The sequence below is a fragment of the Polypterus senegalus genome, chromosome 12 (assembly GCF_016835505.1).
Source record: "Polypterus senegalus isolate Bchr_013 chromosome 12, ASM1683550v1, whole genome shotgun sequence".
Taxonomy (NCBI): domain Eukaryota; kingdom Metazoa; phylum Chordata; class Cladistia; order Polypteriformes; family Polypteridae; genus Polypterus; species Polypterus senegalus.
In genome coordinates this window covers 39,879,334-39,902,158 of record NC_053165.1, presented here as the reverse complement: position 1 = coordinate 39,902,158, position 22,825 = coordinate 39,879,334, and the positions used below count along the sequence as shown (strand labels likewise).

Genomic DNA, 22,825 nt, shown 5'->3' with positions numbered 1-22,825 from the left:
AGGAATTGGTGAAACTGGCCAAGGATAGGTGTGCCAAGCTTGTGGCATCATAGTCAAAAAGACTTGAGGCTGTAATTGCTGCCAAAGGTGCATCGACAAAGTATTGAGCAAAGGCTGTGAATACTTATGTACATGTGATTTCTCAGTTTTTTATTTTTAATAAATTTGCAAAACCCTCAAGTAAACTTTTTCATGTTGTCATTATGGGGTGTTGTGTGTAGAATTCTGAGGAAAAAAATGAATGTAATCCATTTTGAAATAAGGCTGTAACATAACAAAATGTGTAAAAAGTGATGTGCTGTGAATACTTTCTGGATGCACTGTGTGTATCATATATCTCTGCTTTTCCCTTGTCTAAGGTTTTGGGCCGTGAAACACAAGGTCTATGATTCAAAACTCTCCATTGATTCAGTGTGTGATCTTGGCTGAGTCACTTAACCTGCTAGTGATGCAAATGTGGAAAATACTGTAACTGTGTATATTAAAAAAGGCACTATAGTGATGAGTGAGTCAGTTACTCCTTTCAAGTGGTGACAGCAAGTACTCTGCTACGTTTAAGTTAGCAAGATAAGTAACCTTTATGTTTATGACTGTATGGTCTGAAAGTTATTCATTTCATATGCTTCAATGGTGCCTCTTCTGTCATGCTAGGTGCTGCACTCAGTGTACAGGCATCATTATGGCTTGGTGTAAAATCTGATCTGCATGCAATCAGTTCAGGGAATTTTACATGAAAGAATTGCTCTAGCTTTTGCTGTGGTGTAGCTGGAACCATGAGATGAGGAAGTAGGACTGTCTCATCTTCTCGGGATTTGTATTTAACTCTGATGATGCATAACACCAGTTTTCCATCTACTAACTGTCCTATAAAAAGTCCATTTATTTGAGTATCTGCAAAGTTGGCATTAAAAGAGAAAACAGCATTTAGCTACTGCAGCCCCCACTGTCTTAAAGAGTCTGTGAGATTAGTTTTTCTTACTGTTAGGACACATTTAGATCAGTTATCCTACAGAGTTTATTATTCCTCTTTTCAGCCATAGTATTTTTACCTTAAATTATGCCTTATGAGAGTCTGAAGCAGTGCCACCACAGTTCAGTTTGTAAATAAAATACAAAACTCACCAGATAACAGTTAAATGCAGTACTTATCTCATCCAATTTGTTATCAAACCTGCTACTGTAATAACTCATATTGGGCTTGAGTGTATTTAAAACGGAAGAAAAGTGAAATATCTGAAGAAAAATCTTGAATAATGTATACACTCCACCTAGTGAGCAGGCGCCAGGGTTAGCATCAGGACAAGTTTAGCAGGGTTTTAATGGGGGAATGATAGTTGATACAATTCAAATAAGCCTTGCAGTATTTACAATAAATATCCTGAGAGTACATACACAATATGATAGAGCAAATGGACCTTCATTCCACTCAGTTCAAAACTGTTCCTCAGAAAGCCCAGAGACGAGCAGAGTTTGTTTTGAACAAACATGTACAAGGTGACACCTTTAAGTACAATAGATGAACACATACAGAAAATCTAACACAGCACCAAATATACTGTTCAGTGCAGCGGAAGATACAATAAAAGTAAAAAATAAATATAGACATTAAAACTAATGCTTCTGTAAGCTATAACTTTCACTTTCTACAACTAACAAGGCAACCTAATAAAGCTGTTAACGCTCTTCTGGCTTAACTCTTAGCTGTCAAAACACTTCACCATGTAAAAGCTAAAACATGCATGATATTGTTTGGTTATAACACACACAGATCTAGGCCGATGTTGATTCACACCATTAGAAGACTTAAATTTAATGAGTCCAGGAACGGCATCTGCAGCAGTCACACAATCAAGATCGCAATGCATTGGTGTCCTGGAAAACTCACCTTTGACAAATAGTAATTTTTATTTAGTTTATTTTTGTTATTTAGATTTTTACAATATACAAAAAAAAAAAAACTTTTTTAAATATATATGTTGAGGGGGCAAGCTTGTCTGGTCGAGAGAGCCTGAAACTACACCCAATGGCACTTACCTTGCAAGGCTGTGATTTTAATACAAATCTCTGGAGCTGTGAAGTAGCAATACTAACCACAGTGCCCCAAATGAGTACATACTTGTCATCGAAGCATCCAACATGGCAAAAGGTGAACACACACCTAGGCAGTAGACGCAGGGCTGATGTGTCCAAAGTTATTTACAAATTAGTATTATCAAATACATTCAATGATCTCCATTGACTTAATGATTGCATTAAAGACATTTTTCATCACTAAAAATGCTGATAGTAACACCTTTACAAGGAAACAAGGTTGTATGTCTAGTGCAGGTGAGGAACTGCAGGTAGCTGCCCAGCTGCCTTTTGCCTCCTGAGGGTCAGCTTTGCCATTTGCATTACGGTTTAATGATTGGTGCTTGATATTTTGAAAGGAGTATCATTTTTATGCCAATAAAAGCTGTTTTTAAATTTGAAAGAGCATTACAGTCAGGCAAGAGAACAAGTGTCAGCAAAGCTGTGACTACTGGGATGTGTGAATGCTGATGTCTCTTCAGAAAAAAAGCTTTTGTGAAATGAGTGGTCAGGAGACGAACAGCTCACTTGCAGCAGGAGTGGTAAACCTGTCAACTTGATTTGCATATTTTGATCTCCTTGTACTTAAATATCATCTTATGTTATTTTGCTTTATTTTTCTTTGTTATTTATCTTTCACTGCACAACAGGAATGGCTACTGTGTGTGAAAAAAATAAAAGATTACTGCAGCTTCTGCTTGTGCGTCATAGTGACATACAAGCAGAAGGTGCATATACTCATATAACATTGTAGGAGTTTCCTCCAGACATGATGCTTGAAATGGAGGCCAAATGGTTTCATCAGCCAAATAGTCTTGTTTCTCACTCTGAGAGTCCTTTAGGCACCTTTTTGCAAACTCCAAGTATGTTTTCTTTGGCAACTTTGCTATAAAGTGATGGTTGTCCTTCTAGAAGTTATTCCTATCTCAGCATAGTTTCGCTGGAGCTCAGCCAGAGTCCTCATAGAGCTTTTGGTCACTTTTTATACTGAATACCTTTCTCCCCAAATTGCTCATTTTGGCTGTTTGGCCAGTTGAATGGAAAGTCATGGTTACAATAAAGTTGTTCCATTTAAGAATTTTGGAGGCCACTGTGCTCTTGGGAACCCTCAATGCTGAAGAATTTTTTAGCCTTCCCCAGATCTTTGCCTCAACACAATCCTGTCTCTAAGCTCTGCAGGTAAGTCTTTTAAGTTCATGGCTTGGTTTTTGCGTAAATAAACATTTTCGACTCTAGTACCTTGTATAGACCGATGTGTACCTTTCTTATCATGCACAGTAAATCCAACTGACCATAGGTTGCTCCAAACATCTCAGCAATGATCAATAGAATGGTAAGCAAGTGAGACAAATGTCAAGTGTCATGACTAATGACTGGAATAATTGTGTCAATGTAATGTTTCAGTTTATTTTTAATACGTTTGCAAAAATCAATAAAATCCAGTTTTTTCTTTGTCATTGTGGAGTATTGAGTTATGTCTGATGAGGGAAAAAAAGGCTGCAACATAACATAATGTTTAAAAGGTGAAGGGTCCCGAATACTTTCTGAAAGCACTGTCTGTCTGTAAAACTGTTTAAAGTACAGATCACAATACAGCACATCAATATATTTTTAATTGTCATTCTCTGTAGCTTTAAGTTCTTCCTGCTTTCTTCCTCAATTAAAACTATACACTGAAGCGGGGAATAGTTGAAATGTAATCCTTTTCAGTATCTCTTCAGAGGTCATTAATCTAATAGACTACCGATGATGGTGAGTTCAGTGTGGCTCAGCTGAAAACCCGAATCTGATTCTTCATTTAGCACATTGCTAGACTGTGTGCCACTGTGCCCCTCCCCCTTTGCTGCTGTTCTGAGAAATATTATGTTGGCCCCTTGTTTTGCTCCAGTATCATGTGACTCTCTCTACCTGCTGAGTGCTTGTGCTGACAGTGGTGCTAAGTAAGTGCAGATTAGAAAGGCTGTACTGGCATGCTGGCATCTTGCAGGCGGTAGTACTCACTGTATGTGTGAATGTGGAAAGCAATGGTTTCTCTGACGTGACTCGTGCATTGTTAGTAAGAGTAAGAGTGCAGCACATCCTTCTCATCATTACAGTGACATCTAGACATAGCAAAGTCTGCTCACTTCTTTTAAACAAGAGTAGTGTGGCAGAGATGGCAAAAGAAACTTTTTATGATATAAATAAAATATGGAATCAAGACACTTGATGTCGCCTCGGGCACTACTCAACCTCTTAGTTGTTTGGCTCCTGTATATGGAGTGTGTCTAGGGCCTAATTTCATTGTCACTGCAGCTGCAGTCTGCACAACACGTGGGTACAGGGAATATTTTCCTGTTTTTGATGGGAGGATGTTAAGGGCGTCCTGTTGGATCTGTCTGATTGTGGTGTGCCACGTGCATCTGTCGTTGTTGTTTTTTTTTTTTTTTGCTTTTCTGTGAGGAGTGTGGAGTTCAAAAGCGGGGATGTGCTGCTTGTTCAAAGGTGTCTTCACCCTGTCTATAATGACTATTAATTTAAATGCCCTGAGTCCCCTGTATGTGCAATCCATTAGAGGGCTTGTCTTCCTTGGAAAGCTTAATAAGGAAGACAGGATATTGTGTAAGGTATTAAAGGAAATCGTCTAAAGTCAAGATACTTCAGTGACTATTGCCTAATTTTTTTTGATAGAATGAATTTTGAGTAGCTTGAGGCATTCTTATTAGATATAATGACAGAGCAAGAGAGAGTGTTGTGAAAAAAAATTATGATCCCACCTTACAACCACTCAGCCTTATGGGTGGGAAATTACAGCAACATGTATGCCCTTAGATTCAATCAATCAATCAATCAATCAACATTTATTTATATAGCACATATTCATACAAAAAAATGTAGCTCAAAGTGCTTTACAAAATGAATAGAGAAATAGAAGACACAATAAAAGATAAACATAAGTCAACATTAATTAACATAGAATAAGAGTAAGGTCCGATGGCCAGGGTGGACAGAAAAAACAAAAAAAAACTCCAATGCACAAAAGAAATGAACAACAATGTGGACATTAAGCTGTCCAAAAATAAAAGATGTGTAATGCATAATGTGAATAGTGTGTAATTGTATATGTAGATTTATCATATTTCCCTTTTGAAAGTTTTGTTTGCTTACAGTAGAAATGAATTTCCATTTTTGAGTGATATGGCTCTGGTACTAATGGGCGCAGGCTCTTCAGGTTGGAGCTGAGTAGTATGTGATGTTTCAACATAACATCATAGTGTTTGCAACAGATTTCTTCTTTTTATGACACTCTTTAGAGCACATAAGAGTGCTTATATGTTTAAAGCACCCAGTTAGAAAAGGGGACTTAGACAAAGTCTTGTTCTTGTGGCCACTGGGGACATCTTTATAGTTAGCAGAGAACAATGGTTTATCAATTAAAGCGAGTGGATAGCAACAGAGTAGATCACAACGCCCCCCTACAGGTTTTCAAGCAGCTTATCTGCTCTGCCATCTGGTTAACATTTCTCAGAAAACAGTGCACAGGAGCTTCCCTGGTCACAGCAGTGTAGAGACATGAATGTGAGAAAGCTAACACCATTGAGGTTTTATCTGCTCATCATATATAGCATCTCATTGGCGCACTCACCTTGTAGCAGGATCACAGAGACACCTTACTAACTAAGAGCCACAATTAAAGAATTCAGCCCTGCTGTTCATACATTACTGATTTATGTTTTCTCCTCAAATACACAGCCATCTTCCTGACCCATTTGTTCTTCTTTTGTTGCCTGCCTCAACCCAGTATGAGACAGATCTGTACTGTGATTACAGCTACAAAGGTCTTTCTGAAATTTTGTTATTAAGCTTTTGTGAATATTTTCCTTTTTGCCTTTTCTATTGCACATATGTACAGTATTCAGTGAAGACTGACTTTCCCTTCTCGTCCAGTTGGTCATTCATATATATATATATATAATGCATGCATGCATGCAGTACCAGCTAGTAAGCTGACCACGGGTGTGTCACACGTATCATCACAAGAGCCTTAAAGCAATCGCTTAGGAGGAGAGTGAAGCCAGCAAGCGGATTGTGATCAGCTTATCTTTTGCCGTCATGTTTATGTCAGATGCAGTTCCTCCTGACATGAATGCATGTTAACTCGCAGAGAAAATCCTAAGTGTGCGGATACACCCCTATTGAAAAGCTTTAGCATGCACCTGATGGCAGGCAGAAAATCACTAGAGAAATGTTAGCACGTACAGAAAAGCACCAGCTTTCAGGTTACATATCAAGATCAACTTAATGAAGGCCTAATGCTGAGTATGACTGTTAAGCACACACATACCTTATGTGTTACAATGTGTCTAATAGTGTGTCTGTACCTGTATCTCCAAGTTATTAAAGTAATCTTTTGGCAGCTTTGAGTATGTAACACAGAACATTCTGTCATGTTGAAGTGGAAGGAAGAATGCTACAAAGACTCTTAACAATGCTAGGGATGTAAACACGAGGCAAGAATAGTGATCATTCCACACTCTTCCACCTTTAGCACAGTCTCTTCCAGATTTTAGTGTGAGAGTTTTCTGTTTCAGGTAAGTGAATTGACAGTGATAACTAGAGTTTAAAAGCAGAAAGCAGTTGACCAAGCAACAGTAAGGGGAAGTAAGATAGATATAAAGAAATGGATGTGCATTTATAGTGACAGTCAGTTTTCAACATGGGCCTTTTTCAACACAATAAACCATCCAGAAGTAAAGTGAGGAAAGCTTAAGGGAGTCCTCTACCAACGACAGAGCAACACATTCACATCACATTTCTGGTCCCTTTGATCATTTCAGCACTATAGTTTGGTGTTGCAAATTTACAGTGTCATTGATGGTTGCTGATTCAGTTCCCACTTCCAGTTCCCAAAGTAAACTTGACCTTTACCTGCTTGGGCTCCACCTTAAAATAAGTTGGTGTGAATAACTGTGGTTTGTTCTGATCTTCTGTGTTGCCTTGTTTAATACAGTACACCATTGTGTTCAAATCTCACCCTTCATTCTTCTGAGTGTGAAAATGCACCTGCCCCCTGAGCAGAATGTACATGTGTGTAATGTTATGATGTGCATATAAAGAAACTGGCTTGATAAAGCACACTGTAAATTCTGAACATGTGCTTCTGTTAGTAATATGGAAGTTAGTAATATGGAGCAAAACTATGCAAAGCAACATGCAAAAGACACAACATATCAAGACCTCAGCTAAATAAATAAAGAAAAATATTTCCAGAGAGTGTCTCTTGTCAGTTAAAGCATTTATTTTCATAACATACAGTAGAATTCAACATAGTTGCACAATGGTATCATATTTGTAGTTGAGCCATTGTTTCTGCCTTGTGTCTGTGTGTTTTGAAGGAAGTGAGTTTGCTTGGCTCTGGCTGGCACTTTACTAATGAGCCATGGTCACAAGCTCCTCATTACTCTGAGAATGACTGCCTTCAGTCCAGGGTGCTTAAACTAAATGTAATGTCTTTGTTCCTGAAGAATGGGGGAGGTAAGTCACAAGAGAGCTTCCCCAGCTAGCACAGAAACACCTCACACAGACCTATGTGCTTGGGGCAGATCTGTACTGAGACAGATTCATCGTAATGAGTTAGTGAAGTGCAGATGGACTGAAAAATCTGCTCCATAATAGGACACTCTGTATGGTCCTGCAGCACAGCAGTCTGCCAGTTTCCTCCACCGTACCCTCATGACCCTCAAGACGTAGGTCTTAGCTTTGCATATTTCTGATAAAAGGTATAATGCCTATAAAAAGTATTCACTCCCTTGGAAGTTTCACAATTTTTTCTTATGCAACTTTGAATTAGTGTGGATTTAATTTAGCTTTTTTTGACATTGATAAACAGGAAAAGACTTTCTAATGTGAAAATGAAAACAGATTTCTACAGAGTGATGTATATTAGTTAGAAAAATAAAACTGAAAATAATTGATGGCATAAGTAATATGTCATACCAAAATCATCACTGCTGCAGCCAATTGGTTTTAGAAGCCAGGGGGTTTCAATTAATTGTAGTATAAATGCAGCTTACCTGCAAGCTTCAGTTTGTGGTGAGTCAGTACTGTGGGCAATGAAGATCAAAGGAACACTCCAAGCAACTCCATAAAAAGATCAGGGGATGGAGGCAAGAAAATATTCAAGTCGCTCAATATCCTGTGCAGTACAGTTAAATCATTAAGAAATGGAAAGAGTATGGCACAGCTATAAATTTGCCTAAAGCAAGCTGTCAACAAAAAAGGTGCGATCGTTTAAGAAGAAGACAAGTAAGGGAGGCCACCAAGAGACCTATAATAACTCTGACAGAGTTACAAGCTACAGTGTAAAAGATTGGAGCAAATATGCATACAGCAATTGCCAGGTTGCATTATCAGTTGTAGTCAGCTGGAGGGAGGTTCTTATGACATCAACATTGAGTGTTTCTAGCCGTTAAACTTAATACCACATATGGCTTACTCTGCATATTATCACAAATACATTATCCCACTATGAATCCTATTTGTGGCAGTGTCATACTTTTTTGTAGCAGGCACTGAAAGGCTTGTTGAGGGTACAGAGTAAAATGAATGGCACAAAATACCGGGAAATCCTAGAGGAAAATTGATGTAGTCTGCAAGAAACTTGTATCCTTGGAGATTTTCCAGCAAGACAACGTCATAAAGTCAAAGCTAAACAGGAATGGTTTAAAAACAACTTTGTTTGTATCCTTGTGTGGCTGAGTCAGAGTCCAGATCTCAGTCCATCTGAGAATTTGTGACTGGTCTTGAGAAAGCTGAGTCACTCACTCTGCCAATGCAACCTGACAGAACTTGAACAGTTTTGCAAATATCAGTGGGTGAAAATTGCAGTGTCCAGATGTGCAAAGCTGACCAGATGTGACAAACTGATGACTGTAATTACTGCCAAAGACTAAATACTGACTTGAAGAGTGTGAATACTTTTTGTAGAAACTATAAATCTGCTCAATCTGCAGAAGCAGGAAACCATTTTATGCCCCAGGCTAATTATTATTAGGTATGAAAATATACAGTAGTAGAAGACAGAAAGTAAACTCTGAATCTTCAGTTGCCACCCGTGTAACACAAGTTATAAAAGGAAAACAAATCTATTGGAAAGAGGCTTGTATGTTAATTGTCTCATGTTAGTTGCACCATGACAGATTTGAAACCAGAAGAATGTTCTCCAAGGCTGCAGCTGAACTATCACCGTACCTGGAAAATATTCATAATCAGCTATCCCCTGCAGTTCCTAACCGTTTAATGTCACATCCAAGACTTTGGCAGTCTTAGACCTCAATAATCACGCATATGGTCTTGATACTTTACTGTTTATTTTCTAGTTCTGCTTTGCCAGGTTGCTTTAGTCATTGTTACCCCAGTGGCATCAGGGTTTCATGATATGTGACCTTTGACAAACAGGAACTTGACTTGAGCATCACTGTAAAGAATAGAGTGAGGGATGACACATCTGTCGCTCTTCGTTTGGAATTACTGTTGCTCTTTATATTATTGTAGGTATCTGGAGAAAGCCATCGATGACATGAGATTGTAGTCCACCCCACATTCATCTTTAAAAATCACTTCTATGGATAATTCAAATTAATACCTACGGGGAGTGGAGTCTAAAGTTCTAACCTTGATGCCGCACAGTTCCTGGTTCATGTGCTACCTCATTGCTCAACACGTGGCCCAAGGTATTCTGTTATGTTGATGTGATATTCAGTAAGATACATGCCCCACTAAGTTGTGTCCATTATTTACATTATGCTTTTCTGATATCCTCAGCCTCTGACTTTCCTCTTTTTGAAAGCTCCATTCATCGATATTTGACTGGGATAATACAGTTCAAGGGGACAGCAGCCTAGCTTCAAACAGTGCTAGATATCACAAAAAAATAGAAACTGATGACCAGATATTCACTGCTTCTCTGTATAACTTCTACAAACGAATTGCATTCAAAGGAGCAATCTGTGTGGTCAGCAGGATGTGAGGGTCTGACACAGTGAAGGACAATTGCAAGTCATGCTATCAGTTTGCTGACATAATGAGAACATTTCTGTGCCAGCATTGGAGTCTAATTCTAATCACATTCAACCACCTCCACCACTTCTGCTGATTCCTTACTTTGTGCTTTCCCTCACCCAAGAGGATCATATTTCCTGTTTTTTTTTTTTTGTTATTTTTTTTTGATTGACCAAACTAAAGCTGCTAAAGATTATGTCTACCCTTGTAGGGAAGTTTATAAATGATGCTTTTAATGTTGCTAGGGTAACAGTCTACAAGTAAAGTCACACATAAGACACATCTACAGTACTTCCCTAGTGGTAGTATCTCTGCTTTATCCCAGCATGGAGCCTTATTTGGAACAGGAGACTGAAACTCAAACTCGATGAAGAAGGGAGTTTTTCATTTGGTCAAGGTTTAATCCAGAAAATGTCACTACACTGACCTCATCCTTTCCATGGCATGAGATAAGACTTTGCTGTTTGAACTCATGGCAGCCTTAAAGCCATTCAGCCCCTGTTTTAGGGCATCTGACTTCTCATGTCCAATTAGGAGTAAGGCTCTTCTTTGACGGCTCAGTGCTACAAAAGGCTGTATTGCGGCAAACAGCCGCTCCAGCTTTAATGAAACTGGTCACGGGCCGTTGTTTATGAGGCTCAGTGCTTGGCGCTGCAGATGTAAATCATTGTGACCTGCGTTGTCACAGGATTGAAGCTTGTAATGCATAATTTATGTTCTTAGGGGGAGCTTGCTCATTCTTGGCATTCTCAATTTCATTTTGTTAAGCTATTTCCCTCATTGCATGGGTTTATGAACTGCTACTTACAGTCTCTCCATGAGAGATGGTTGCAGACTGCTACCCACAGGAAAAAAAAAAAAAAAAAAAAACACAAAACACACACACCATGGGGTTCATCTTGAGAGCTTCCACACTGCTTTGATGTATATTCCCATTAAATGCCTTAGGTCACATAAAGCATGACTCCATATGAGCTGCCGCTACATTATCTGCATTACTTTGCTGAGAAGAAGTTAATGAATTGTTTTATTACCAGGTAACTGGGACCCTCTAGCAACCTGTCCATTTTGTAGAAATGCAGTTTTTTTCCCCCTGTTATGTAAAGATTACTTTCTGGATGTTTCCATCTATCCACAGTGTTATGGTCACATGATCTTGCATGTAGCTATTGTTCCCCTATGTTTTAGAATTTGTCTGGGACAAATATCTTTTTAAATACTCCACTCCATGATTCATGGCCTGTTTATGGTGTATGTCTTGCTGTAATTCATTAAAAATGTATGAGCTCCCAATACTATTACTTCAGCAATTTCTTCCCAGAGTCGCTGAACTTGGCTCAATGTTCTGAGCTGCTCTGTTGTTTAATGTGCTGGCCTTTTCAAAATGCTGATAGCAAATCTACTTCATAGCGTACCTGTAAATGCTATTCTTAGTTGTGCTTTACCTTTGTCTTCCTTTTGAGCTTCCCTGATACAGTTTTCTTAGCTGACATGTCATTCATTCATATTATAAACGAACACTGAACATCTATCTCCGCACCATGAGCTACTGTACCATTTTTTTTCTAGGTCGTCCAGTTTCACTTAGTATGAAATTTGCTGCTGATTTCACTTTCGTACTTCTTTCTGAATATTTGTACAGAAACTGACAATACTCTCTGCACTCACTAAACATTTAATCAGTTGCAAATCACCAGATCTGGCTCTGTGACACTTCAGAACCTTTATTATGTTGTATTATTTTCAGAACTCTATTCCTGATTTTAAAAGCTGATTGTTCCAACATCCTAGGTTAACTGTGACCTTTGCTTGTCTCATCCTAACCTAACAGACACCAAGAGTTCTACATCTTTAGCTTTTGATGTACTGAGTTGCTATAGGATTGAGATCTTACATCTTTATGCATTTTTTATTCGCATGCAATTAAAGTTTTGGGAGAAATGAAATGCCACTATTACTGAGGTGAAGTAAGCACTTCAAATACAATTCATCCACCAAATGCTATCTTTTTTTAAACTGATTGTGTGGTTTTCTTTAGAGGTGAGTGGTTAGTGTTGTGTTACATATCAGTGAATTCAAGTAACAACATCCTCTCAGAATTACCTACTTACAGCTGCCAGTTGGGAAGGGTATTTACATGAAGGTTTCAACCCAGTGCTGTAATTCTTATTTCTTTTTTTGTCTATTATTTTTGATCAATTTTGTGCATTAACATTTTGTTTGTGTTTCTACTGTTTAATCATCATGAAGATTACATTATTAAGATAATTTTATGTGATCATTTATTCTATGGGCACTGCCCTTTGACTCTTGATTTTCATGACCACTGTGATGTTTAGTGTGGTTACAATACTGCTACCCATGTGGGAGCTAATGTTACAATATGTGATATCATTGCATGTCTGGTATTTAAATTGGTGATGTGCTGAGCTCTGTAGCATATTCTTTGTAAAATGCTAACAAGATAAACTTCAGAACACATTTTGGTTCAGAAATTGTTTTAAGTTTGGTTTAGACTCTAGTTAGTTCAGTTCCCAAGTAATGGCCTTTACTGGACTTTAAAACCCCAATTTCACTTGCTTCTTTCTTGATTCATCTACTGGTCCTTTTCACTCTTAATAAGAATTTTAGCTGGAAGCGTATATTCACCATATTTTCAGTATCTTCTGAATGCTGTATTTATTACTGCAGTGTTCTGGAACGCTCTTACTAGGTCTCTCAGGTAAGCCCTGTTTGTCTTCGTATTCATAGTACAATGGAATATACACTATTTCTCTCTTACATTTTATTTTGACATCCCTTTTCATTCCTTAAACACTGTTTCTGTACTTACCTTGACTCTTCTGTACTGTCTTCTCATAGTATCAGTCTATGCCCTTAATTTATGCCTTCTGCTGTGGGCTCTTCAAGTTTGCTTTCTGTGTTGTTAAAGGTCATAGTGGAAAAACCTTAGTATCTGGAATTTGTTACCAAATAGCCAAACCTGCTATTCATTTTTGGCAATTTTCTGTTCATATTTTTCATTGTTTTTTCTTCCCCATAGTGTCTAATGTAATTCCTTAATATGAGGTTGAGGTTGAATGATGGAATTATAGATCGCCACTGGAACAATTGGGATGCCTAACCGGTCATCCCCATTTAATTCCCACACAAAAAATACTGTTTTATAAGAAACAGAAAGTTTTTACAAAATATTGTTGTCAGGCTAGATAGAGAGAGATCTTGGCAGGTAACTCCATCCTCTCTCTGGTTTGCCTTCCCCCGTCAGCAGTGGGATTTATAGCGCAAGGACCTGGAGGGGCGGAGTAAATTTCCCTCATCGGGCATCTTCTTTATGCTGAAGTGAGAATAAAAAAGAAAAATATTGGTGCCATCGCTCCTTCTCGACCTGAAATGGTATTACATGCCTGAGAGGAGCCCAGAGAGTGGTCCACAGACGTGCATAGATGACAAGGTTTAAATGTTCCACCCCTGCTTTTCAGCACATATAGCTCTATTTACTTTATGATATTTTACTAAAAAGTGACATGTTACTTTATCAGGCTGCTTCTTGTTTATTAAAGGAGATGTTAAGCAGTGTTGCATGGATTTGTTTATCTGTCAATTCTATGGTATGTGAGCTGCACTTGCATTTTCAGATTCACTACTTCAGCTGTATCTTGTTTGTGTGCGCCATCTTTCTGCTTATCAACTGAAAATTCTTTTTTTTTTAACCTCTGAAAAGGTTTTTTGTAGATCAAGAGAATGGGATTCACAAAGAAAGCAATTAGTTGAAAGCAAGTAAATGACAAGAATGCTAAATCTCTCACATCCATTTGTGTGCGACGGAGAGTATAGACAGATTTAATAAAAACAGACTTTTGCAGTTTTTATACATATATGGATATTCTTCATTTGTTTACACATTGGCTGGACATTCACCATAGGTTTATATTGCAAAGGCAAAAAATTCGTATAAGCATGTTATGAATCATTAGAAAGCTATAAATATTTACTTTTACAGAAAGTAGGAATTAAAGTTTTACAGAGTTAAGGACTTGTGTTACATTAGCACAACCACTGGAAACTGATGAAGTCAAATAACCTTGTAATGTGTTACTTTCTGTGAAATGGATCCCTGCCCTATAAAATACAGTGCAAGGGAATAAGTTAATAATTAGTGTTACTTTTCAAAGTCCTTTATTAGAACTGATATCCAATTTTATCCCATATACAGTGGTATGAAAAACTATTTGCCCCTTCCTGATTTCTTATTCTTTTGCATGTTTGTCACACAAAATGTTTCTGATCATCAAACACATTTAACCATTAGTCAAATATAACACAAGTAAACACAAAATGCAGTTTTTAAATGATGGTTTTTATTATTTAGGGAGAAAAAAAATCCAAATCTACATGGCCCTGTGTGAAAAAGTAATTGCCCCCTTGTTAAAAATAACCTAACTGTGGTGTATCACACCTGAGTTCAGTTTTCTGTAGCCACCCCCAGGCCTGATTACTGCCACACCTGTTTCAATCAAGAAATCACTTAAATAGGAGCTGCCTGACACAGAGAAGTAGACCAAAAGCACCTCAAAAGCTAGACATCATGCCAAGATCCAAAGAAATTCAGAAACAAATGAGAACAGAAGTAATTGAGATCTATCAGTCTGGTAAAGGTTATAAAGCCATTTCTAAAGCTTTGGGACTCCAGCGAACCACAGTGAGAGCCATTACCCACAAATGGCAAAAACATGGAACAGTGGTGAACCTTCCCAGGAGTGGCCGGCCGACCAAAATTACCCCAAGAGCGCAGAGACGACTCATCTGAGAGGTCACAAAAGACCTCAGGACAACGTCTAAAGAACTGCAGGCCTCACTTGCCTAAATTAAGGTCAGTGTTCACGACTCCACCATAAGAAAGAGACTGGGCAAAAATGGCCTGCATGGCAGATTTCCAAGACGCAAACCACTGTTAAGCAAAAAGAACATTAGGGCTCGTCTCAATTTTACTAAGAAACATCTCAATGATTGCCAAGACTTTTGGGAAAATACCTTGTGGACTGATGAGACAAAAGTTGAACTTTTAGAAGGCAAATGTCCGTTACATCTGGCGTAAAAGGAACACAGCATTTCAGAAAAGAACATCATACCAACAGTAAAATATGGTGGTGGTAGTGTGATGGTCTGGGGTTGTTTTGCTGCTTCAGGACCTGGAAGACTTGCTGTGATAGATGGAACCATGAATTCTACTGTCTACCAAAAAATCCTGAAGGAGAATGTCCGGCCATCTGTTCGTCAACTCAAGCTGAAGCGATCTTGGGTGCTGCAACAGAACAATGACCCAAAACACACCAGCAAATCCACCTCTGAATGGCTGAAGAAAAACAAAGTGAAGACTTTGGAGTGGCCTAGTCAAAGTCCTGACCTGAATCCAATTGAGATGCTATGGCATGACCTTAAAAAGGCGGTTCATGCTAGAAAACCCTCAAATAAAGCTGAATTACAACAATTCTGCAAAGATGAGTGGGACAAAATTCCTCCAGATCGCTGTAAAAGACTCATTGCAAGTTATCACAAACGGTTGATTGCAGTTATTGCTGCTAAGGGTGGTCCAACCAGTTATTAGGTTCAGGGGGCAATTACTTTTTCACACAGGGCCATGTAGGTTTGGATTTTTTTCTCCCTAAATAATAAAAACCATCATTTAAAAACTGTATTTTGTGTTTACTTGTGTTATATTTGACTAATGGTTAAATGTGTTTGATGATCAGAAACATTTTGTGTGACAAACATGCAAAAGAATAAGAAATCAGGAAGGGGGCAAATAGTTTTTCACACCACTGTACTTGTGCCTGGTTATCTGGCAACTGAGAACAGGTGCTGTGTCAATCAGGGTAGATTTGGAGTGGTTTAGCTCTGTAATGAACTTGTTCTCTGTGCTGGTTCATGCCTTGTGCCTGATGCTGCAGACATTGGATCTAGCCTCCAGTAATCGTATAATAGAAATGAAAATTATTATTAGGATTTATTAACATAACTTAGTGCTTCATGTCATCCTGAGCTATTTGCCTCCCCACCTACACTTATTTTTAACTTTCTCATTGATTTTCAGTTACAAAACCAGTTCCTTTTGTAAAGTTCTTGGTATTAATATGTCCTGTGAAAATATATATAATAAAAAATGATTGGTTAAATCAATCGTCTTCATATAGAACCTTTTTCAAAGTACTTTCCCCAAAGTGCGGTTCTGAATATTTGCTATCCATTGTAATACAAGCCTTTGGGACAGATTCTAGTCCATCTGAATCTTTCCTATTTTAGTACCAAGTAGCACGTTAGACCAAACTTCACACTAGACTCCAAATACTATCTCACACACATAGCTGAAAATGTGATTAGACTCCTTTTTGCTTCTGAATTCTTCATGTTTTGTTAGACTTTTTCACTATTAGTATTAACATAGTTAAGACAGATTTCTTACTCGCTGATACTGTAAACTCCTCTCAATCCATCATCTCTGAAGACCACAACTATGTATGGCTTCTGCTTTGTACATATGAAGGTTTTTTGGTCTAATAAGGTATCTTTCACCATTAAAGTGGAAGAACTTTTCGTTTGCTTCCAGAGTAGAACTGAGTAGATATTTTATAGCTAGGGGCAGAATTTAGGGTATTTGAAGCAGCATGTGGCTAGAGACTGACTAGTGTCTTATGCCTCATGAATTTACTGTTTAAGTGGCGGAAAGCCAAGGAGGCCAGGCCAAATCATTAGAAAAATGAGCTGTGGGCAGTGACACTATAAGGCGCAGCAAGTATACCAGTGGAATAAAAGACAGTATAGTTAGAGATAATAATAAGGACCACTATAGATATTCATGCCTTCTGTAGTGTTCCTGTCTTCTACCTACTTTTAATTGGATGCTTATTTAAAATGGGCTAAGAAAAAATACCTCCTCTTAACTGAGGAAAAAGGAAATACATGAACTGATAGAATATGTGTAGAATATCGCCGAGATATCATTACTTTATGAAAATAAAGCTTACAGGAGATGGGTGAAGCAGATGCCGGATTGCATACATTTTAATATATTTTTCTCTAAACAGCTTTGTGAGCAAGCCTCCAATTTAACAGCTGTTTATGGGAATGCATTGCTGCTTGCTTTGCATTTCCTACAGAAGATGTACTTGGCAGGATTCCATTTGCTCTAAACAATGCCAAATCCAAAAAAAAGTCTTTTTGCCTCATAAATTTGCTGACCAGATATTGTTTACATAACCACTCATATCAGGATGACTCCTTGATTTTCTTATAAAATGCCTTGCACTCACATTTCGAGACCGTGCCTTTTACTTAAATTTAGAGTAGGTGATGTAAGTTACAACTATGTCTGAAACAAAACTGCTGAGAACAAAATGGCTATATCTGGCCACAACACTGGAAAAATGTTAGGCAGAGTACAACAAATAAGAAACTACACAATTCCACAAAAGTAAGTAAAATACAATTAGCACTTCTTGATGGAAATATTCATAGAGCAAGGAAGCAGTGAAAATATACCTCATTGTTAACATTTTCTTAGTGAAAATGGCTTTAGCATAAAGTAACACATGAAAAAGTTAGATTAGATCTTTTGACAGCATACTGTAGTATCTATGCCAGGTCAGGCAGGCAGTACCAATGAAAGGAAATAGTATATGTGGAGAGTTCTGTTTGCTCCTGGGCTTAGCTCCATGTATGTTTGGTCAAAAGTGAGGGTGGTGGTGGTAGTAGTAGTAGAATTGTCATGTATGCAGTGTAAAATTAAATTTTTACCTACATGTCTGGCCAACATGCAGCATGTTGCCTTTGTAAAATGCCATGATCAACAAGAATGCACTAAAATGCAGAACCTTATTTCATTTTATAGTAAACACAGGCCGCTTACTTATTATACTTTTTGCCCCTGATGAGTTATGCTCCAGGGAGTCCTAAAGACAACACAATCAACACATTATTGTGACAAAGCTACACCAATAGGTTTCAAGGAATGTGATTAAGCCCTTTTTTACGTTTTAATGCTGTTTTAATTGCATTATTTAGAAAATACTGCCTTTTTAAAATTGTGTTTTTACTTGGGTTGCAATAGTGTGTGTGTTCCCTGTTTAAAAAAAAAAAAAAATAAAAATAATCTTTTGTACTATTGTCGACAACTGCAGTGACAAAGCTTACAGCTTATTTTAAATTTAGTTGTGTGTAGTATACTGGTATGACTTCAGCATGTTTGTGTGTGTGTGTACGTGTGCACATCTATTTTCTGCCCTATTTACTAGTTGGTGGTTATTGTTCTATTAAAAAATCAGATATTATACCGACCTCTTATAACTTTTGTGGCACTGATTCTGTTTTAGCGGTTTGAAAGTGTGTGCTTATGTTTCATTATTAAGTGCTTTTAATAGATATGGAGAGTGCATAAAATGTTAAGTACCGTATATACTCGCGTATAAGTTGGGTCTTGAAACCTGAAAAATTGCTCATAAAATCATATCCCAACTTACATGCCTGTTCAAAAGTGCGACTTAATTTATTTTTTTTTTATATACATCTTCTTGCTTCCTCCAATCTCGCACCAGTTTCTTGGACACATCAAACTTTGTTGCAGCATCACAGTTACCAATTTCTTTTGCCACTTCAATGACTTTTAATTTAAAACCAGCTTCATATTTTCTTCTGATCAAACACTCCATCGTAGATAAGAGATGCTGTTATGATAAAGGTGTATGAGGGTGTGACATACAAAAAACACAAAAGTGCCGCTTCAGAATAGTTTGAGTATTACCATGTGGTCACATAGGCACAGTACATAGAAAAAAAGGCAGTGTGCTTCGTGATTACTCCCTCAGGTAAGCATTAGCATATCATAATCTCTTGGACCAATAGCGTAAGTTTCCTGCATTCAACTTATATGACCAACATTATAAAATACCAGAAATTATATGGTAAAATCAAGCCCCGACTTATCTGTGGGAGAACTTAAACGCGAGAGTATACGCTAACTAAGTAAAATATTACGACAACTTAGCTATTGAGTAACCAAGTGGACTTAATGAGCTGAATGGTGTCCTGTCATTTGAGAAATTTCTTAAGTTCTCAAGAGTTATGGAAAATTCTATAACAGTGACTAACGTTAACTCTCATGGGTCTGGGCTCATCTTGTGTAGATGTATAATTTTTTGAAGATATGTTGATTTCCATGTTTTTCTTGCTTTTTCAGGTGTGAAGCTGATGGTTTAAGGGTTGTCAGGTATGTGGTGTTTTTAATTCCATTCTCTTGCTAAAATTACCTCTGGTGTGAGATTTCGTAATGTAAGCATGTGCTTTGATTTATGTCATTTTAGCAGGCTGATTAATATTGAACTGCTGATGAGCTGTGCTTTGAATATCAATCAATATCTTTGCCGCCTATTGCATGTAAATGTAGCAATGTTAGCCTTATATTTGTGATTTTCTTTCAAGTTGTCTTTGAGAATCAGTCCTGGCTTTTTGAAGACAGTGGCGTTCATTTTCAGTAGGAGTATGAATGGAGCCTCTGGAACTTGGCATCCAAGTACCCAATACATATCTTTGTGGGGACTGCTTACTGCCCCTTCACAGTGATGACTTGTGCTTAGAGTAAGAGTAGATCTATTGAACTGTGTGGTTGGGTTTACCCTACATTTGTCCTTTTGTATTTCTTTTTTTCTTATATATGTATTTTTTGTTCTTTGCTTGCAGTGGCTTTATCAAGAGTAACACTTTTGTAAGATTTTCCCCCATGAGAAAAATAATTAAGCAATGTATATTTACAAGGCAGATGATCCCTTGATTTAAAATACATGCCTTCCCAGCTAGTTTTTGTGATTAAAAGTGACCTAAAGCTTACCTCTGTTCATTGACTTATTTGGGTGTTTCTTTGATGATGCATCCCTTAAGGGTATGTGCACCTTCAGCTCTGTAATGCTGCTGTTTATAATCCTCAGTGAAATGTCAAGCAGAAAAATAAAGATCTTTCTGTAGAGCCCTGTATTGAAATTCTTATGGGGAGTGGGTAGTGAGAGTACACCAGGCCTGCCATTGTTCACAGATTTTACTGTGCGACTGCTGCTGCTGAAAGTTCTTACAAATTGGCTAGAAGCCATCATTGGCATGAGACCGAGATTAGTGGCACATCGATTGCACCGCGAGAAAAGAAGGAAAGCAAGCTCATCTTTACTCTCCCCAGAGCTGCTTGGCAACTTATATGCTTCTGGCTGCTACTCAGATATATTTTGGTTATGCTGAAAAGAGCATATGAAACACAGTCTTTCATTTTACCCCTGCCAGTGACTAGCATCAATTGGATCTGCTGTCCCAAGTGTTGAATGTTTAAGTCACAAAATGCAAAAAAGCCTTGGTTGACTCTAAAATGTCCAACAACACAGGCCACAAATAAACTCAACCGATGGATGTTAAATCAGGGGCTTTACACCTGCAAATTCACATTGTAACTGACAGTTTAAAGGCCTCACCAGTGTTCAGCAAAGCACAGAGTGCCTGACCACTGGAAGCTGTAGACTGTACTTGAGGTGCCTCTGCTGACAAAGTGATGTCAGAGCTATGGATTACACTCTACGCTGCCCTGTCATGAGTTTGGTCTTCTGTGTGTTTTTAATTTTTCGTTGCTCCTGGGCACTCCAGAACTTTTCTGTGTCAGGATCTGTTATGCTAAGTGTCCTGCTTGTGATTAACCAGTTTTTCTGCACAGCAAAGTAGTATCCAGTTAGAGGGGGTTAAAAAAAGGAGATGGAGTAGGACTGTGGCCAGTGATTTTGATTGAGGAAAACTTTATGAACAAGTAAAGGGAATGCAGCTCCACTGCACAATTTGACGTTAAAGTCTTTGAGATTATGTTCTTCTGTGAGAAGTCTATATTAGGACAAGTGTTATGTCTGGATGTCATGTTTTATATTGCCCGAGGTGGTGTTTGTCAGCATTGAGTGCATGACTTGTGGCCTCTTTTAGCCGTGTTGTTTTTAATCCACAATTACACTCATGTTTTATTCTGTAATTCTTTCTTTCACAGAAAACATGCTTCTCTCCCCTGTGAATTCATTGAAGGCCAAAGTCCAGACAGTGTGTGCCGTCAAGGGTATCCTTGCATCAAGTGGAAGTCATCATCATTGGGGTAATTTAAACAGTTGCTTGTGTCTCTGCAAGTGAATCTGGGAATAGGCAAAAAACTTGTGAAAGTTGCTGTAATGTACTATGCTACCTTGACTGCCTGTATGCACGTTTTTGTTTTGTGTATGAGAAGAGTAAAGGCTCATTTATACTTGGGCACACGCAGCTGCTAACACAATCACGTGGAGAAGATGCACGCCTTGTTTTGTTTATATAAGTGTTCAATGCACGGCATTGCACAGTTACAGAATCCCCTGGAGTTTTTTCTTTCCCTTTCCATATCGTTCACACAGCTATTTCCTTTTCTGCTTACACAAACTTTGATCATTGCCTAGGATCTGGGAAGTTTCTCACCATGAATTTGTGCATATTTGGCACGTTTTGTCTGTGTGCTTTTAGTGTTGGATTGTATAGGTGCAAGTAGCAATGAATCAATTGATACAAGTGTTCCTTGAATGAGTCCATGTGTTTTTTTTTTTTTTGTCTAGCACATCTGCAGTCAATGTCCATTGAATCACATGGTCTTGAGGCATGTATTACTACGGACACATGAAGTATAAATGGGGCTTAAGCCATGTTAAAGCCTGCACCAAGCCCTTGTGTTTTTACTAGTGAAAATGGTTTTAAGTAAATGCTTACTGACACAGAGTGCAATACACAAACATCATTATGGGATGCACTCTGTTACTTGTAGTCATTGACACAGATGCCCTTTTGGCGACTAATACGGAAAAGTACCTGCAATGATTTTCTAAATTAATTAGGGGGATTTCAGTGACCCATTTACGGTGCAGTCTATTACAGACACATAGACACAGCAAGGCCTCTGTATTTTGTATTGAGACATGCACTTTCTGAAAAACTGATTCTTTTTTTTTCTTGCAGCCTGTTTCACTCCCAAAAATGTATACCCAGCTCAGAACGGGCAGTGAGGGACAAAACACTTAAACATTAGAAAAAAAAACAATTGGATTAACTTTTTATGTTGATTTTAATGATTAACACAGGCAGCTGTTGCAACCCATGAAGGCAACACATTATCAGACTAAAACTCTGTGATATAACAGGATCATGGAGATGTTTGTCAATGGTCAAGATCTTGGCTTTTCAGCTGTGCCAATGTAGCTTGGTTCAGAAAAAGTACCTAAGGTTGAATGGCTTGATAAATTCCAACAACAGGACATGTGAATGTTAACTACTGTGATGGACAAACAATTGGTCTATGATGGCTGTTGCTTTTACCGCATCATCTTCCACATTGTATTTTATAAAATGTGGGTCAACTGATCATGCAGTCCCAGATATTGTATATCAGTTCCAGCCTGTGTTCCTTTCTGCTTCTGTAATATTCTGGCAAGTGTTTTGTTATATACAATGTTATTTTGGACTTTGTCTTCGGATGTTTACCTTTCAAATGGGCATTGTCCTATAACTCATAAGGCATCTAATTCTTACTACTACTTAAAACACTTTTATATGGAGTATATGGATAAATTCAAACTAAATCTATATGTAAATGTCTAAATACAACAAACATTTACACCTATGACCCCATAAA

General features: G+C 38.0%; 1 protein-coding gene across 2 annotated transcripts in view; it reads left to right on the top strand.

Moving 5' to 3' along the window:
• Window positions 1-22,825, top strand: part of iqsec1b (IQ motif and Sec7 domain ArfGEF 1b) — a 193,104-nt gene that overhangs the window by 14,570 nt on the left and 155,709 nt on the right. For both annotated transcript variants that reach the window (XM_039770925.1, XM_039770929.1), the window contains 2 exons: window positions 19,343-19,372; window positions 21,170-21,271. In XM_039770925.1, the coding sequence (XP_039626859.1) occupies window positions 19,343-19,372; window positions 21,170-21,271 (132 nt within the window). The remainder of the gene's footprint in view (window positions 1-19,342; window positions 19,373-21,169; window positions 21,272-22,825) is intronic.